Consider the following 17,269-nt stretch of genomic DNA (forward strand, 5'->3'; position numbering starts at 1 on the left):
CACGATGGTGTGATCACTCACCTAGAGCCAGACATCCTGGAGTGCGAAGTCAAGTGGGCCTTAGGAAGCATCACTACAAACAAAGCTAGTGGAAGTGATGGAATTCCAGTTGAGCTATTTCAAATCCTAAAAGATGATGCTGTGAAAGTGCTGCACTCAATATGCCAGCAAATTTGGACAACTCAGCAGTGGTCACAGGACTGGAAAAAGTCACTTTTCATTCCAATCCCAAAGAAAGGCAATGCCAAAGAATGTTCAAACTACCACACAATTGCACTCATCTCACATGCTGACAAAGTGATGTTCAAAATTCTCCAAGTCAGGCTTCAACAGTGTGTGAACCGTGAACCTCCAGATGTACAAGCTGGATTTAGAAAAGGCAGAGAAACCAGAAATCAAATTGCCAACATCTGTTGGATCATTGAAAAAGCAAGAGAGTTCCAGAAAAACATCTACTTCTGCTTCATTGACTATGCCAAAGCCTTTGACTGTGTGGATCACAACAAACTGTGGAAAATTCTTAAAGAGATGGGAATACCAGACTGCCTGACCTGCCTCCTGAGAAATCTGTATGCAGGTCAAGAAGCAACAGTTAGAACTGGACATGGAACAACAGACTGTTTCCAAATCAGGAAAGGAGTATGTCAAGGCTGTATATTGTCACCCTGCTTATTTAACTTACATGCAGAGTACATTATGTGAAATGCTGGGCTGGATGAAGCACAAGCTGGAATCAAGATTGCCGGGAGAAATATCGATAACCTCAGATATGCACATGACACCACCCTTATGGCAGAAAGTGAAGAAGAACTAAAGAGCCTCTTGTTGAAAGTGAAAGAGGAGAGTGAGAAAGTTGACTTAAAACTCAAGATTCAAAAAACTAAGATCATGGCAACCGGTCCCATCACTTCATGGCAAATATATGGGTAAACAATGGAAACAGTGAGAGACTTTATTTTTTGGGGCTCCAAAATCACTGCAGATGGTGATTGCAGCCATGAAATTAAAATAAACTTGCTCCTTGGAAGAAAAGTTATGACCAACTTAGCATATTAAAAAGCAGAGACATTACTTTGCCAACAAAGGTCCATCTAGTCAAAGCTTTGGTTTTTCCAGTAGTCGTGTGTGGATGTGAGAGTTGGACCATAAAGAAATCTGAGCACTGAAGAATTGATGCTTTTGAACTATGGTGTTGGAGAAGACTCTGGAGAGTCCCTTGAACTGCAAGGAAATCCAACCAGTCCATCCTCAAAGAAATCAGTCCTGAATATTCATTGGAAAGACTGATGCTGAAGCTGAAACTCCAACACTTTGGCTACCTGATGCGAAGAACTGACACATTGGAAAAGACCCTGATGCTGGGAAAGATTGAAGGCAGGAGGAGAAGGGGACGACAGAGGATGAGATGGTTGGATGGCATCACCGACGCGATGGACATGAGTTTGAGTCAGCTCCAGGAGTTGGTGATGGACATGGAGGCCTGGTGTGCTGCAGTCCATGGGGTTGCAAAGAGTCAGACACGACTGAGTGACTGAACTGAGCTGAGTAGGGCTTCCCCGGTGGCGCTAGTGGTAGAGAACCTGCCTACAAATGCAGGAGACATAAGAGACTTGGGTTCAGTCCCTGGGTCAGGAATATCCCCAGGAGGAGGGCATGGCAACCCACTCCAGTATTCTTGCCTGGAGAATCCCATGGACAGAGGAACCTGGCAACCTGCAGGCCATAGCGTTGCAAAGAGTCGGACATGCCTGAAGCAACTTAGCACGCACACACCCACAATTGGAGTAGGAGGGTTAAGTGTGTGTTCTCCCCCTTATTAGTTTTGTATCTTTGGGGACTCCCTCCTCTTCTCTATGTCTGTTGCCCAAATTATCAAACAAGTGGATGACCAGTGTAGGCCTTGTTAATTTTGGATTCCCTTTCCATTCCGTCCACTGACTCTGAGAAAGAGAGAAGAAAAGGAACCTTAGAGCTGATTTGATCTCAACCACTTGTTTGATAGTTTGGGCAACAAACCCAGAGAAGAGGAGGTACTCCCCAAGGATACAGAGCTAATGGGAAGAATGCATGCCTCGCTCTCCTGCTCCTTCTGTTATTTTATTGTACCACTACGTTCATCTCCCTGTAAATACAACTAGGCTGCTCAAAAACTGCTGTCCTCTATGACACCATCAAACTCGACCTGGTTGGAAAGGCTTTCCTTAGAAGCCCTGATTTTTCTTTCTGCTTTTATCCTTCACTGTGCTGCTACATGAACCTGACAATTCTGCCAGTCTGGATACAGATGTTATTTCCTGCAGGGCTTTTCCTGACCACTCGGCTTGGAAGGATTTCCCTCCCCATCTGTATTCATTCTTAGAACCCTTGGTTCAGAGCCTCCGAGTGGCACTTTTAGTACCTCCTAAGGTGAATAAGTGGATTTTTCCCGGTGAGATTGCTATGGGACAATGGTTCTTAACAGTCTTAGAAGCTTTATTATTTAGAGGATCTGCATGACTCACCCTTAAGATCCTTAGAAGGCCTTTTGTCTGTAAGAGTCAATGAGGCTGGTATTTCCCAGGCAGTCCAGTGGTTAAGACTTCACCTTCCAATGCAGGAAGTATGGGTTCAGTCACTGATCGGGGAGGTAAGATCCCACATGCCTCACCACCAAAAAGCCAAAACATTAAAAAAAAAAGAGAGAGAAACAATATTTTAACAAATTCAATAAAGACTTTAAAAATGGTCCACAGGGAAAAACCAAAAGATTCAATGAGGCAGCACTTTAAATATTTTTTAGGTCTTGACAAAGGATCTTGCAGTCCCACTCTAGATTTTTTTCTGAAGATTTATTGAGGGATAATTAAAGTATTATAAACTATCCAATTTAAAGTTTTCAGTTTGATGAGTTTACAGACACACACACAGAGTGTAACTGTCACCACAGTCTGGAAGCCATTTCCTAATTGAGAATTTTTTATTGCCTAGAGAGATAGAGACTGAAACAAGTTTTATTTTCTAATTCTGAAAGCCCTTTGTCATTTATGTTTCCTTTAAATTTTGCTGGAAAACTGAACAGTTCCTGTTTGGCTCATCTCTTTTCTCTTTCACTAGTGACAGTTAGAAGGAGTCAAATGGTACCTTCAGCACTCTGCCTGGAAATGTCTTTGGCTAATTCATCTCATTTATTTTCCATGTTAACCACAGGTGACAGAATTACCAAACTTTTCAACATTATGAGGGTCCCCTTATCTCTAGCTTCTAACATTTTCTTTTTTTTTTGCCTTAACCACCCCCCAGCAGCCATGCCTCAGTCCCACAGTCAATGTTTTAGGTGTTTGTTTCAACAGCACTCCACTTCTCGGTACCAAAATCTGTGCCAGTTGTCTACCGCCACATAACAACCCCAAATTTCTTAGTGTCAAACAGCCATTTTATTATGCCCACAGACTCTGTAGATTAGCTGGTTTCAGACAGTGACTGCAGGCATGGCTGCTGCTGCTCACGATGTCTGGGACCTCAGCTGGAGAGACTTCAAGGCTTAGGGCGACTCAGCGGCTAGGGGCTGGTGTCTCCTAGAGTCGTCTGATCTCACATGTCTGAGGGGTTGATGCTGCCTGTTGCTGGGACCCCAGCTGGGATTGTCAGTCAGAACACCCTCACCACATGGCCTGGCCTTCCTCACAGCCTGGGAGACTGGAACCAGAAAGCTGTTGGCTTCCTGGGGCCTGGGCCTGAAAAATGGCACAGATTCATTTCTACCATATTCTACTAGTCAAGCAATCTCAGAGCCCAGATTCAAGATTAGGGGTCGTTTTGACAGCAGGCATGTCATTTGGGTGCCATGTTTTAAAACCATCACAAATATCTTTAGCAGGGTTTCCTGGAACTACATTTTTCTCCCTCTTGGCTTTGGATGGTGCCTGGTTCTGCTTTATTTGGCAGTTCCATTTTTGCTGGACTAGGGCTTTGGGGATGTTCCCATAAGTCATCATTTTTCACCTGTCTCAGAGATGGCTTATGTCTGGTAAATACTCTATTCAGTGCTGCTACTTCACAGAGGACTAGAGATTGATTCCCTCCCAGAGAAGAGCTCACCATTCCTCTTTGTGCTTCCATAGAAATCAGCCAAGTGACAGGCAGATAGATGTACTTCCTGGAGGTGGAAAGGTGACTCAGTTTCTTTTCAGATACTGTTCTGCTTACCCCGACAAACCGAGGCTGACTTAGGAGTCTCTGTGTGTGATGGTCCAGGTGTAGCCCCACTTGGAGGATGAGGCTGTCCTCGACCCTCTGGCAGGCTTCCAGCCATTTGAGATGAAGCTGCTTTGTGAGCAGGATGGTCAAGAATTGAGTGTCAGCCTCTTTCTAACTTCTATTCCAGAGTGAGCTGTCAGTTACCGAGGTGAGCCTCTGCTCTGGCCTGGGGAACAAACTTCTGGACTTGGAGATAGGACTCTGGCAGACCTCCTCCCTATTCTCCTTCTGGGTACCCCAGAATGTGGCTTAGGGGAGTGCAGTGAGCATGCCGTCTCCGGAGCTGGGGCGGTCACGTAGTGATGGGAGCCCACTGATGCCCACTGAGCCAACACGGCCCGCTTTAGTTGAGCAGCCCTGGGATGGGGGTTGGCTAACTCCAAGGCACTTTCATTTGGGAGCAGGTTAGACATCTGCTTAGTAGGGACTAGGCATAGTGGAAGCTGGGCCCTGAGTAACTTTCACCGGCAGACAGGCTCACATCATGGTACCCACAGCACATCTCAGTACCTCTGAGGCTATTTCCTGGACTCCAGGAACCTTCTCCAACTGGCCCCAACTTGGTCCTCTTCCTGATACTAATACTTCAGGAGCTCTGTGGCCAGAGCATGCTGAGTTGAGAACAGTCTTATCGTCAAGGACTAAAGACAGCCTTCCCTCCCAAAAAGTCCCTGGGTGACCTTGACAGTATATGTGGTGTTCCTTGTCATGAATGCTTCCTGCTATGTTACTGGAGAATGGCCCAGGTCACTAACCCAAGGGCTGGGTCATATTCTTATGAAAACAGCGCCAGAGGGAAGGGCACGTATTTTGCACTTTAACTCTCACTTTCTGTCTGTGCACATGCATCCATGTACACACACACACACACATTGCTTTCTCTTTGTTTCTTATTCGCTACCTTAGTTGATGCCCTTTCTGTCCTACTCACTTGTCTTACACATTTGTGTGCGGATGTGTGTTTATGTTCCTCTGTTAAATTTCCTTTGCATTCTCCCCCTTTCTTCCCTCTTTCCTTGTATCTGTTTATCTTACTCCCTGTCCTGTCATGTTGGTTTTGGCCAGTCATGTGCCACAGTGCTGGTGTGAGGCAGTGGCATCACGGCCCGGTTTCACGGTGTCTGTTTTCCTGGGAACAGGGTCCAAGGTGTTAGAATAAAGAGCAAGCGGTGATAAGATCAGAGTCTTATGTGTCTTTTAGCTGTTTTGTATTTACTTCTCTTTTATATTTCTTCTGTCTTCATGGAGCTGTTACTGGTATTCAAACACTTTCAAAGTTTGCATCATCTTGGTCAAACAGCTAGTATGTGAGGATACTCAGAGCAAGTGTTTCCCACTGTTTTATAGACAAAGAGCCTGAGGCTCAGAGAATTTAGGTGACTTTGCTCATGAGCACATCTAGAAAGTGAGGGAACCAGGACAAGAGCAAAAGCCAGGTCTCTAGACTCTCGGCCTAGGATCCGATTGTTGCCTTGTGGGAGAAGGCTTTGGGGACTGACATGCTGGGTTGCACTAAGGGCTTTGTGTACCTTTCCATATTGTTCTTCGGGTCACAAGGCACAAAGGGGGAGGTGAGGAAATTTGTGAACAATACCCTGGAGAGTCGTAAGGAGACCTAGATTTTAATCATTTATTTTTTTATTCGTTCATTAGTCATTCAGCACAAATGCGTTAATTCCCACTAAATTCTAGATGCCATGCAAAGAGCTGGGGATATTGGCATTAACAAGACACCGTCACCACCTTCAAGTAGGTTCACTGGTACATAGTCTAGTGAGGGAGGCAGGGGAGGAAACCGTACAATCTAGTAAAATGTTACAAAGTCCCAAGACAGACTTTTTCCAGGCACAGTGGAGGCATCAAATCTCACATCTGCACCTGGGTGAGGGGGGTAGTGTCAAGAGAGATACCACGGAGGAGCCACAGAGATGTGTAAGTGGACAGGTCAGCACCGCAGCAAAGGAGACAGAATGTGTGAAGGCCTAGAGTTGTGAAAAGCAAGGAGTTTGATGTAACTAACTGTGAGATGCAGATTTGTTTGGAGGAAAAGACAGTGTGAGATGATAAAGGCCACATAGGGACTGGATCATGAGGTCCCTGTGATCCATGCCCATGAATTTGCTTTTCATTCCTTAGATAGTCGGGAGTTAGAAGCATGATGAGTTTTGTAGTTTAGAAAGATGTCAGGAGACAAGAGGATGGACTTGGAACTGGGTTAAGACCGAAAGCAGAGAGGGAAGTTGAGAGCTTGTTTTAATAGTCCCAGTGAAAGGTAAGATCTGAATCAAGGTGGCAGCAGGTAGCAGTGGGGATGGCACAGGGAGGGAAGATCTGAGGTCTTAGGCATCGAGTACGTCATTGAGTCTGGGGAGGAAGCTGGATCAGATGCTTCAGGGAGAGGGAAGAAAGAATAGATCTGACCTTGTCTTCCCTCTGAGGAATGAATTGGGAATATATACAGGAGTCAAAGCCAGGGTGAAGGAAGCAGAAAGCAGCCCAGGAATGAGATTGTATGAGAAGACACTCAAGTCTGGGTGCCTGGGAATGAGACCAAGTGGGGTTCTTCAGTCTAAGCCCCCGCCCCGCCCCACCCTGTAGATAGGCATGAGGTCCCTAGCCCTTCACAGCCGCTCACAGCTCACTGTTCCCACTGCCTGCACTTGTCCTACTTGAACACGTTTCACTCTCCACTGGATTATTCTAGTCATCATACAAACATGCACTCTGTACCCAACATTTCCTTCCAATTACCACCTCATTTCCTTGTTCCTCCTTTAGGGAAACCGAGCTCCTTGTCTCCATTCCCTCTCTTTAATTTCTTGAATTCCTTCCAGTCAGGCTTCCCTTCCTACAACTCCACCAGAATCTCTCTTCTCAAGGTCACAGGGACTACCTAAATCTAGGGGTCACCCTGAAGTCTTTTCCTTGCTTAGTTGTTAGCAGTTTTGGCTCAGCTGATCACTCCCTATTTCTCAGAGGTCTCAGGATATCACTCCTCATGGTTTCCTTCCTTCCTCACTACATGCTCTTCCCAGGGTGCAACCCTTGGACTTCCCTAGATACACCGACTCTCTAGATGTGTCATCTAGCCATGTCAGTCAGTTCAGTCGCTCAGTTGTGTCCGACTCTTTGTGACCCCAAGGATGGTAGCACACCAGGCTTCCCTGTCTTTCACTAACTCCCGGAACTTACCCAAACTCATGTCCATCACGTCAGTGGTGCCATCCAACCGTCTCATTCTCTGTCATCCTCTTCTCCTCCTGCCTTCAATCTTTCCCAGCATCAGGATCTTTTCCAATGAGTTGGTTCTTCGCATCAGGTGGCCAAAGTATTGGAGCTTCAGCTTCAGCATCAGTCTTTCCAATGAATATTCAGGACTGATTTCTTTTAGGATGGACTGGTTGGATCTCCTCTCTGTCCAAGGGACTCTCAAGAGTTTTCTCCAACACCACATAGTTCAAAAGCATCAATTCTAAAGCGCTCAGCTTTCTTTATGATCCAACTCTCACATCCATACGTGACTACTGGAGAAACCATAGCTTTGACTAGCAGACTTTTGTCGGCAAAGTAATGTCTCTGCTTTTTAATATGCTGTCTAGGTTGGTCATAGCTTTTCTTCCAAGGAAAGTTTCTCATAATTTCATGGCTTCAGTCACCATCTGCAGTGATTTTGGAGCCTAAGAATATAGTCTGTTACTGTTTCCATTGTTTCCTCATCTATTTGCCATGAGGCGATGGGACTGGATGCCATGATCTTCTTTCTCTGAATGTTGAGTTTTAAGCCAGCTTTTTCACTCTCCTCTTTCACTTTGACCAAGAGGCTCTTTAGTTCCTCTTCTCATCTAGCCATGAGGTTTTAAAATAATATCTGTATACCACTGACACATCCCAAATGGAAATTTATAACCCCAACTCCTTTCTACTAGGTGCTCAGGCCCAGAACTGTGATTCATCCTTGACTTTCCTTTGTCTCTCTTACCTCTTATCCACTTCATCAGCAAATCTGACTGGCATAGCCCTGGAGAAAAATCCATCTGTCCTGCTGTCATTCTAGTTCAGGCCATAGTAACTTTTTGCTTGGATTGTTCCAGTGGCCTTTACATGATCTCACTTTGGCCACCCTGCATCGCTACACTTCATTTTCTGATATGATCAGAGCATGTCATTCTTCAGCTCACACTCCTTCGAGAGCTTCCTTTTTCAGAGTAAATCCCCAGCCTTCCTGTTGGTCTGTGGGCTTCTCTTGTGCCTCTGACCGGTCTCTAGCCCACTCCTCTTCACACTCAACTCTGGCCACGCTGGCTCCTTGTTTGCCCCCAGAATACAGTAAGTATGCAGTTGCCCCAAGCCTCTGCCCTCCTGCTCCTCTTGCCTGGAACATTCCTCCCCTGGATAAACACATTGCTTACTTCCTTAAGGTTCTGTTTTCATGGTCCCTGGCAGAGGGGCCTCCCCTGATCTCCTCCACTGTTAAGCTCTGCCCCTTTACCCTGCTTTATTCTCCTTCACTGGCTCCACAACCCGCTCACTGCATGGATTTGTTTATTGTCTATTCACTCAAGACAAATAAAGCCACACTGTCTCCCTCTACCAGACTATAACCTGTAGAGAGAGACTGTCTAGTTTAGTCTCTGCTGATCCTCGATGCCTAAAATAGTACCTGGTGTGTAGTTGGTGCTCAGTACAGGCTGGTTGAATGGATGAAGAGGCATGTCTCAAGACTGGTACGGTTGGCACACCATGATCTGGCAACTGGGTGGCTTCCTTTGTCCGCTTGCTCAGGGTTCAGGGAAGGTTGGCCATGAGCTGCCCTGGGAGCCCTGAAGACATGAAGCTGGAACCTGTCGATGGCAGAACGAGAGACCAGACCCCAAAGATGCTTTGCTCAGGTGCTCGACTTCCTAAGGCAGCCTGGGTCCTGGCTGTCATTCTCTCGACCATAGTCTTTCCTCGTCCAACAAGAGGAGAATGGCTTTCACCTCAACCTCAGTTTGAGGAATTGGGAAACAACTAGAGAGTGAAACTGAGGACCAGAGTGAGCACACTCTCCCATCCGTGCCTCGGAGGTGCCACCTGTTGTGTGCACTCATTGTCACAAGGACACACGCATCCATCCTGTGCCCTAGGTGATGATTCTCCCAAGCCTCCTCAACTGGGGAGCAAACCCTGATGGAAGCTGACTCTTGGGACTGCAGAGCTAGCTTCATTTTCAGGGGATGCTGGGGGGAGACCCCCCAGAAGAGTGCCGGAGCCTTGAGCAGTGAGAGAAAGGGAGAGGGAGGTGCAGTCCGAACATGCAATCCTTGGCAGCTGGTCTCCAGGGAAGTGCAGGAGAGAGGCATGGGGATGGGAGGCCCAGGATGGTGGTCCTGCACTGGGGTGGGGATGGGGGGCCACTTACACACAAGCCCAGCCTTTCCCACCACGTCACTTTGCTATTGGTGTTGTAGCAAATCACCCCAAGAACAATCAATGATGTCTCACATTCTTGTGCATTCACTGAGTAGTTCCTCTACTGGCTTCCCCTGGGCTCGCTCGTGTAGCTGGTTCATTGGCTCCAAGATGACCTCACCGTGTGTCAGGCCCATGTGGTGACTGGGGGCCACAATGACACTGTGCATGGCCTCCTCTGAAACACTAGACTGGCTTTTCTTCTGTGACAGTCTCAGGGCAGAACCCCAAGTGTGTGAAGTTGGAAATGTCAAGGCTTCTTGAGGCCTCAAATTAGAAACTGAGACAGTTTGTTTTCTACCATATTCTATTCATCAAAGCAAATCACAGGGTCAGCCTAGAATCAAGGGGCAGAAGAATAGATTCTACCTTTTGATAGCATGAGCTGCAAAGAATTTATGACTGTATTTAATTTACTCCTTTCCCTTCCCAGGCTCCCCTGATATGTGTGTGTGTGTTAGTTGCTAGGTCGTGTCTGACCCTTGGCTCAGACAGTAAAGAATGTGCCTGCAGTGCAGGAGACCTGGGTTCGATCCCTAGGTTGGGAAGATCCCCTGGAGAAGGGCATGGTGGCCCACTCCAGTATTCTTGCCTGGAGAATCCCATGAGCAGAGGAGCCTGGAGGGCTACAGTCCATGACGTTGTAAAGAGTTGGACATGACTGAGTGACTAACCCTTTTACACTTCTCCCCTCCCACCCTGAATGTTTAGAATCCAAGGACAGAGGTAAACTGTTTTAAAAAGTTTATCCAGTGATTATTCTGAATAGGCAGCTCCTTGTTAATGTTAGTCATTATCAAGCTAAGGTTGAGTACTGTGTGTTAGCAACTGAGCTCAACACTTGATCTGTATTGTCTCTATTCCTTACAACAGTCCGCTGAGATGTGTGTTCTTTTAACCTCCATTTTATTTATGTATGTATTTTGTGTGATTCGCTTCTGGTCATTTGCCTTTCTAAAAAGAAATATTAATTTTTTAATTGAAGGATAATTGCTTTACAGAATTTTGTTGTTTTCTGCCAGAGATGACAGAAACTGAGGCTTAGAGAAAGTTACCTGAGCGGTCATGTAAGTTGTTAGTGGCTGTGCTGGGACTTAAACCCTGCTACTGTGATGTTCTTACCCTCTACTGAGAACAACCAGCCTAGATAACCTGGTGAAAAACTTACTAATAATAAACTGTCGTAATGAGTTACAGTGTTCGACATCATTTCATATCTATAGTCACATGTGCCCATTACAACAACTCTGATGTAGTTAGAACAACATTTTGAGGAATTGATACTGGCAGCTTATAGAGCCTGAGTGGCTTTGCCCGTGGTCACGTTCCTGATACCAGGTAGAGTTGGAAACGTGCAGAGAGATGCAGTGAGTTCTACCCTCAGGTGAGCATTGGAGCCCCATGAGAGGCAGGGCCTTATCGATGACCGTGGTGTGAATGAACGCTGCTGCTTTGTGAGGAACCTGGAGGTGCCTGGACTCCAGGTCAATGTAGTCAGGCCTGCTTTTGACTCCGAGTTGCCAGAGCACATTGGCTTGGCCTGTGTGGGGGCGCTGGGGGAGGATCACTTGTGGCTTTGGGCCCCAGATGAGTCAAGATCCGAAGACCAGGACCCTTAAAGCAAGGGCCTGTCTCTTCTCTGTTTTATCCTTCACTAAGAGAGAAAAACTAAGCCTCAGTTAAAACAGACTGGGCACTGAGAGAATTTCTTAACTTGTGGGAATGTCTTCATGTTCGAACTACTGAGGGAACTTACAGAGTCGTCCTTTCTGAAAGCATCAGAAGCAGGCTGGAGTCTTTACAGACCAGAGGTTCTCATGTTTTTCTGTCCCGCTATGGGGAGCCATTGCCCCTATTCCCCAGTAGCTTCAGGGACTGGTGAATTCTCACCTTGAGGGTTGAGGAGCCACATCGTAGGGGAGCATTTATCAAAATATCTAGAGAGATAAGGCATATATAGTTTGAAAGGGCTTCCTGAGAGTTTCTGAGTCTCATTAAATACTGGCCACCACTGACTAGGGTTCAAGCTTCATGAGGACATGAATTTTTGTCTCTTGTTTATTCTGATAGCTAGCGCCTAGAGCAGGGCCTGGCATGTAGTAGGTGCTCACTTATTATTGAATGAATAAACACATGACAAAGTCATCTTCTGTTAAAGGCATCTTCTCCCGCCTCCAAGTGGGAGTAACTGAGACACAGAGTCCTTTGTGTAGCCCAGACGCTTGTTGCCTTACAGGGCTGGACTTTGACCTTTTGCATCCGTAGTTCTGTGAAAGAAGTGAGGGACCTGGGCCTTTCTTGATTGTGAGTAGGTCTGGCTCTCCCCAGGCTCCAGCTTGGCACATTGCCCCAGCCCTGCCCGCCCTGGGGAGTACTCTTTTCACACCTCCTCGCTGAGCAGAGTCTCTTTGGTCATCAGCTTGGCTGGGCACCGGATTTCTCTCATCTGTGCCCATGTACACGTGGGATGGCTCTTGTTTGACTTGCCCTTTTAAAAACAACTTAAGCATGTTGAGGTTTCCTGTTAACTGGGGGCAGCCAAAGGCTATGACCCAACAGGGAATTGTTGGCCAATCCCTGACTCACCCGAGCTGCAGTTTTCTGTGTGTGATCGAGCAGCGACAGCAGCCTGGCTCAGGGGCAGCTGGCTGCATTCCCCAGATGGCATGGTGCTCTGGAGCCTGTGAGCCTGGACCGCCCCACTCTGCGGGCCTGGGGATTAGGGTCAGGTGGGCCTTGGGAGCATGCAGTGTTGGCAAAGCCCTGCTGTCTTTGAACTAAAGCAGTTTGTGAACATTTCTGAAAGTTGACAGTGATTGCCCTAGTAGACAACTAGAAAAGAATGCCGATGAGGAAGTATGCCCATGGTTCTCTTCAGTCAACTCACCTGTACCTTTTCCTGTCTTTATTTGTTCATCATTCATGATGCACCTGCTAGATACCGACGAGGTATCCCTCCACCTGGAAGAAGTCATGGTCTCATGAGGAAGACCAAGAGGTTCCCTGATACTTCCAAACACTACACTGGAGACAGGACTGTGCCCAGAGCTGTGGGGGTCTCTGCTGATCTGTGTCTAGGGACCCGGGCAGTTCACAAGGATGGTGGAGGCCACTGCCTCCTCTTTAGAGCAGCAACATAGCATAGTCCTGGCTTCACCATGTACCAACTGAGACCTTGAATGAGATGTTTAACCTTTGTATGCCTCAGTGTTTTCCATTTGCAAAATGAGGATGATAATAAAGTATAATGATATGACAGAGTTTTGTGAAGATGGAATGAATAAATATATGTTAAGACCTATCCTAAAGAAAATCAACCCTGAATATTCTTTGGAAGGACTGATGCTGAAGCTGAAGTTCTAATATTTTGGCCACCTGATGTGAAGAGCCAAGTCATTGGAAAAGACCCTGATACTGGGAAAGATTGAGGGCAGGAGGAGAAGGGGGCAACAGAGAATGAGATGGTTGGATGGCATCACCTATTCAATGGACATGAGTGTGAGCAAGCTCCGGGAGATAGTGAAGGACAGCAAAGTCTGGTGTGCTGCAGTCCATGGGGTCGTGAAGAATTGGCCACGGCTTGGCAACTGAACAACAACGATGTAAAAACATTTACTTAGAACTGTTGCCAGTATTTGCTAAGATCTATGTGTTGATCTGGAGCTGGGAGGTGGCTTGTTTGATGTGATACCACTGCTGGAGGCTAGAGCTGTGAAGGAGCTTGTCTCCTTTCCCCATCAGCCTCCTCATTGAGACAGTGGAAAGGATTCTTTCTTGAGGGGCCCTTTTGATCCTTTTGGGGGGCTTTCCCATAGCTCAAATGGTAAAGAATCTGCCTGCAATTCAGGAGACCAGGGTTCAGTCCCTGGGTCGGGAAGATCCCCTGGAGAAGGGAATGGCAATCCACTCCAGTATTCTTGCCTGGAGAATCCCAAGGACAGAGAAGCCTGGTGGGCTATAGTCCATGAGGTTGCAAGGAGTCCGACATGACTGAGCAACTAACACATGCACACCTCTGATCCTTTTGAGACCTTCAGGGATCTGAGTTCTTATCAAGACCCAAGCTGAGGTGGAGTGTCTTGTGTCTGGTAGCAGAAGCCTGAGGGGAGATGGGGCTTGTCAAGGAGATAGATCAGAGGGGTCAAGTGCCTATTTGGGACCACTTTAGGAAGTGGGTGCTGGAGATGCTTTGTAGCAGCTCATGAGAGTTGATCATGAGTGTTGCTTCCCAACTCCACATCCAGTGAGGTCACATGGGTCATCTGAACTCAGCCATAGTGGAATAATTATATTGTGGAAGTTGGCAGGTGTGACAAATCTATGCTTTCTCCCTGCAAGGAGCAGATTATTAAACATTTAGCAGCACACCCCTGGTCTTACTGTTCTCTGATTGGCAGAGGTGGACTTGGGGATGCTCTGGCCTGTCGTAGACCTGGCTTCTATGGCAGACAGTACCCAGGGCCTCTGGGTGTGAACTGGGCAGAGAGACCCAATGAGTGTAGCCTGCTGTGGATAAGATGTTTCTTCCTGAGGACAGCTTAGGAAGGTACATTATTGCATATAGTACTTTGAACTTGAGAGTCCCATAGAAAAGGGGTGAGCTGAGCCCTTTAAGAATAAAACAGTGTCGTCAGGCCATGCACTGCCATTTCTCTTTTTCTTTTTTTCTCCTAGGTCTCAGTCAGTCTCTCCACCTCCGGTTCTCTCCCCACCAAGGAGCCCCATCTACCCACTCAGTGACAGTGAGACGTCAGCCTGCAGGTACCCAAGCCGCTCCGGCTCCCGGCTGCTCCTCAAGGACTGGCATCCCCGTGAGCCTTCACCCCAGCATCCTCAAGCCCCCTCCCCCGACACCTCACCACCCGTCTGTTCCCTCAAGGCCACCAGCTTCGGTTATCTGGACAGAAGCCCTGCCGTGTGCAAGAGAGAGGACCAGAAGGAGAACGTCCGGGGGGCAGCCCAAGATGTAGAGGGCATCGCTGCTTGCCCGCCCCTCGCCCAGAGCACTCCATCCCTGGGGTCAGCAGTCGGCCCCCGGAGTGTCTTTCTGAACCGCGCTGGCCCCCGTGCCCACAGCCTGGGCATCCGGGAGAAGATTTCAGCATGGGAGGGTCGCCGAGAGGCTTCGCCCAGGATGAGCGTGTGTGGAGAGAAGCGGGAGGGCTCTGGGGGCGAGTGGGCGGCCAGTGAGGGCTGCCCCAGCGTGGGCTGCCCCAGCGTGGTGCCGTCCCCCTGCAGCTCGGACAAGACCTTCGACTTCAAGGGCCTCCGGAGGATGAGCAGGACCTTCTCCGAGTGTTCCTACCCCGAGACCGAGGAGGAGGGCGAGGCGATCCCTGTGCGGGACTCTTTCTACCGGCTGGAGAAACGGCCAGGCCGGAGTGAGCCCAGTGCCTTCCTCAGGGGGCACAGCAGCAGGAAGGAGAGCTCAGCCGTGCTGAGTCGGATCCAGAAAATTGAACAGGCCCTGAAGGAGCAGCCGGGCCGGGGCCTCCCCCAGCTCCCCAGCAGCTGCTACAGCGTAGACCGAGGGAGACGGAAGACTGGGACCTTGGGCCCCTTGGAGGAACCCACAGGGAGCGCGAGTGTGAGCACTGGCAGCCGGGCCGGAGGAGCGGCTGGAGTTGGGGGGGAGGCGGGCCCACCCCCGGAGAGGGAAGGCAGTGGCCCCGCTAAGCCAGGGACCCCTGGAAATAGCCCGACCTCCCAGCTGCTGCCGCCGAAGAGCTCCCCTGACCCCGCTGTGAACCCTGTCCCCAAACCCAAGCGCACCTTTGAATATGAGGCTGACAAGAACCCCAAGAGTAAGCCAAGCAATGGTCTACCTCCTTCACCCACACCTGCTGCTCCACCCCCCCTGCCCTCCACCCCAGCCCCACCCGTCACCCGGAGACCCAAGAAGGACACACGAGGTCACCGCAAGTCCCAGAACAGGTAACGAATGCCCCTCCAGTGACACAGAGCTGGGCACAGCGGCTTTGTTTTCAGTGGAGGATGCAGGAGCAGATTGTGGTTGCGGGTCACAGTTAGTAGTGCTTGGTAAATTCTGGAGCAGCAAATGATGTTGGGTGAAACATGAGCTAGGCGAAAAAGGTTGATGGTTCTTCTGCTCTTGCAGGGGATCTTCCCAACCCAGGGATCAAATGCATGTCTCTTAGGTCTCCTGCATTGGCAGGCGGGTTCTTTATCGCTAGTGCCACCTGGGAAGCCCTGCTTAAAAGTGAGTGGGAGGGTGACATGACGTTCCAAATGGCATGTCCTGAAGATGCTGACTGGTTTGGCCTTTGGAGTAGAGCCCTACTGGAACTTCCTCTATGGGAAGGGTGAAAGTGAGAGTCGCTCAGTTGTGTCCAATTCTTTGCGACCCCATGGACTGTATGGACTACAAAATCCTTGGAATTCTCCAGGCCGGAATACTGGAGTGGGTAGCCTTCTCCAGGGGATTTTCCCAACCCAGGGATCAAACTCAGGCTTCCTGCATTGCAGGCAGATTCTTTACCAGCTGAGCCACATGGGGATGGTAGAGCCATCTTACTTTTAGATTGATAGGGCAGTCCCTTGAGTACTAGTAGGATCTTAGCCTCATAACTACCTGAAATGCCAGCTAGAGATTTATTTCCTTGGCTGAAACATTATCCAAATACTGCACGTTACCATTAACACAGTAGGGTTGATGCATTTAACATGATTTGCTCTTTCCTGTGGGCTGTCTGGGGGTATAGGAACTCTGGGCTTATATGAAGAGGGGATCTTTGGATCCTAAAAGGGGAGACTGATGGAAAATGGAGAGAAAGAGCATTTCACCTGGCCATGTCCAGAAGGACCTGTTCTGGGCCTCACATTGACTTCCTGGTCTGCCTCAGCATTCCTGACACTGGACTGCCCGGACCATCTCCACAATTGTAGTGATTTGGGAGCTGGAGCAGCTGGAGTTGGTGCAGGTTGATAGGCATCTTGTTTTCTGAATAGGCGTAGGCTGGGAACCTGCTTCCTGTGCACGGCCTGTCGTCCTGCCCCTCACTGCCTTTCTCTTCTAACCTAATGTCAGGTGGGCATTCAGGTTTCTTTGTCTTCTGGGGGTTCTTCAACCTGACTCCATACTTCAGGCTTCCACCCAGCATATCCCAACTCATATAGAAACTTTCCCGTCATATGCAGAGAAGAAAACATCACAAAGGCTCAAACTCATGAGCTAGAAGAAACCTTGGCTAAATGTAATTCCATGTTCTGGTCCACCTCAGCATGCTCACTGACTCTGTAAGTCTGCAACACCCTGCTGAAATTTTTGCTTTGTCTTTGTGTGTGTGTGTGTGTGTGAGTCGCTCAGTCATGTCCAACTCTTTGTGACCCCATGGACTGTAGCCCACCAGACTTCTCTGTCCATGGAGTTCTCCAGGCAAGAATACTGGAGTGGATTGCCATTCCCTTCTCCAGAGGAACTTCCCAACTTTGTCTTTAGTCATCTATCTCTAGAAAAATCTGTCTAGAGCCTCTGTGCACCAAGCCTTTGTGCTGGTCAGGGGGACACAAGGGTGCATAAGATGAGGCTGTTGCATTCAAGGAGCTGGTAACCTGATACAGG

General features: G+C 48.4%; 1 protein-coding gene across 5 annotated transcripts in view; it reads left to right on the top strand.

Moving 5' to 3' along the window:
- The window catches only part of DENND2B (DENN domain containing 2B), a 163,608-nt gene that overhangs the window by 109,636 nt on the left and 36,703 nt on the right, over positions 1–17,269 (top strand). For 4 of the 5 annotated variants that reach the window (XM_061147966.1, XM_061147973.1, XM_061147977.1 and 1 more), the window contains one exon: positions 14,362–15,621. In XM_061147966.1, coding sequence (XP_061003949.1) covers positions 14,362–15,621 — 1,260 coding nt within the window. Of the gene's footprint in view, positions 1–14,361; positions 15,622–17,269 lie in introns of those variants that run through there. The other variant, XM_061147980.1, reaches the window with a different exon arrangement.

Source organism: Dama dama, chromosome 1, assembly GCF_033118175.1.
Source record: "Dama dama isolate Ldn47 chromosome 1, ASM3311817v1, whole genome shotgun sequence".
Lineage (NCBI taxonomy): Eukaryota > Metazoa > Chordata > Mammalia > Artiodactyla > Cervidae > Dama > Dama dama.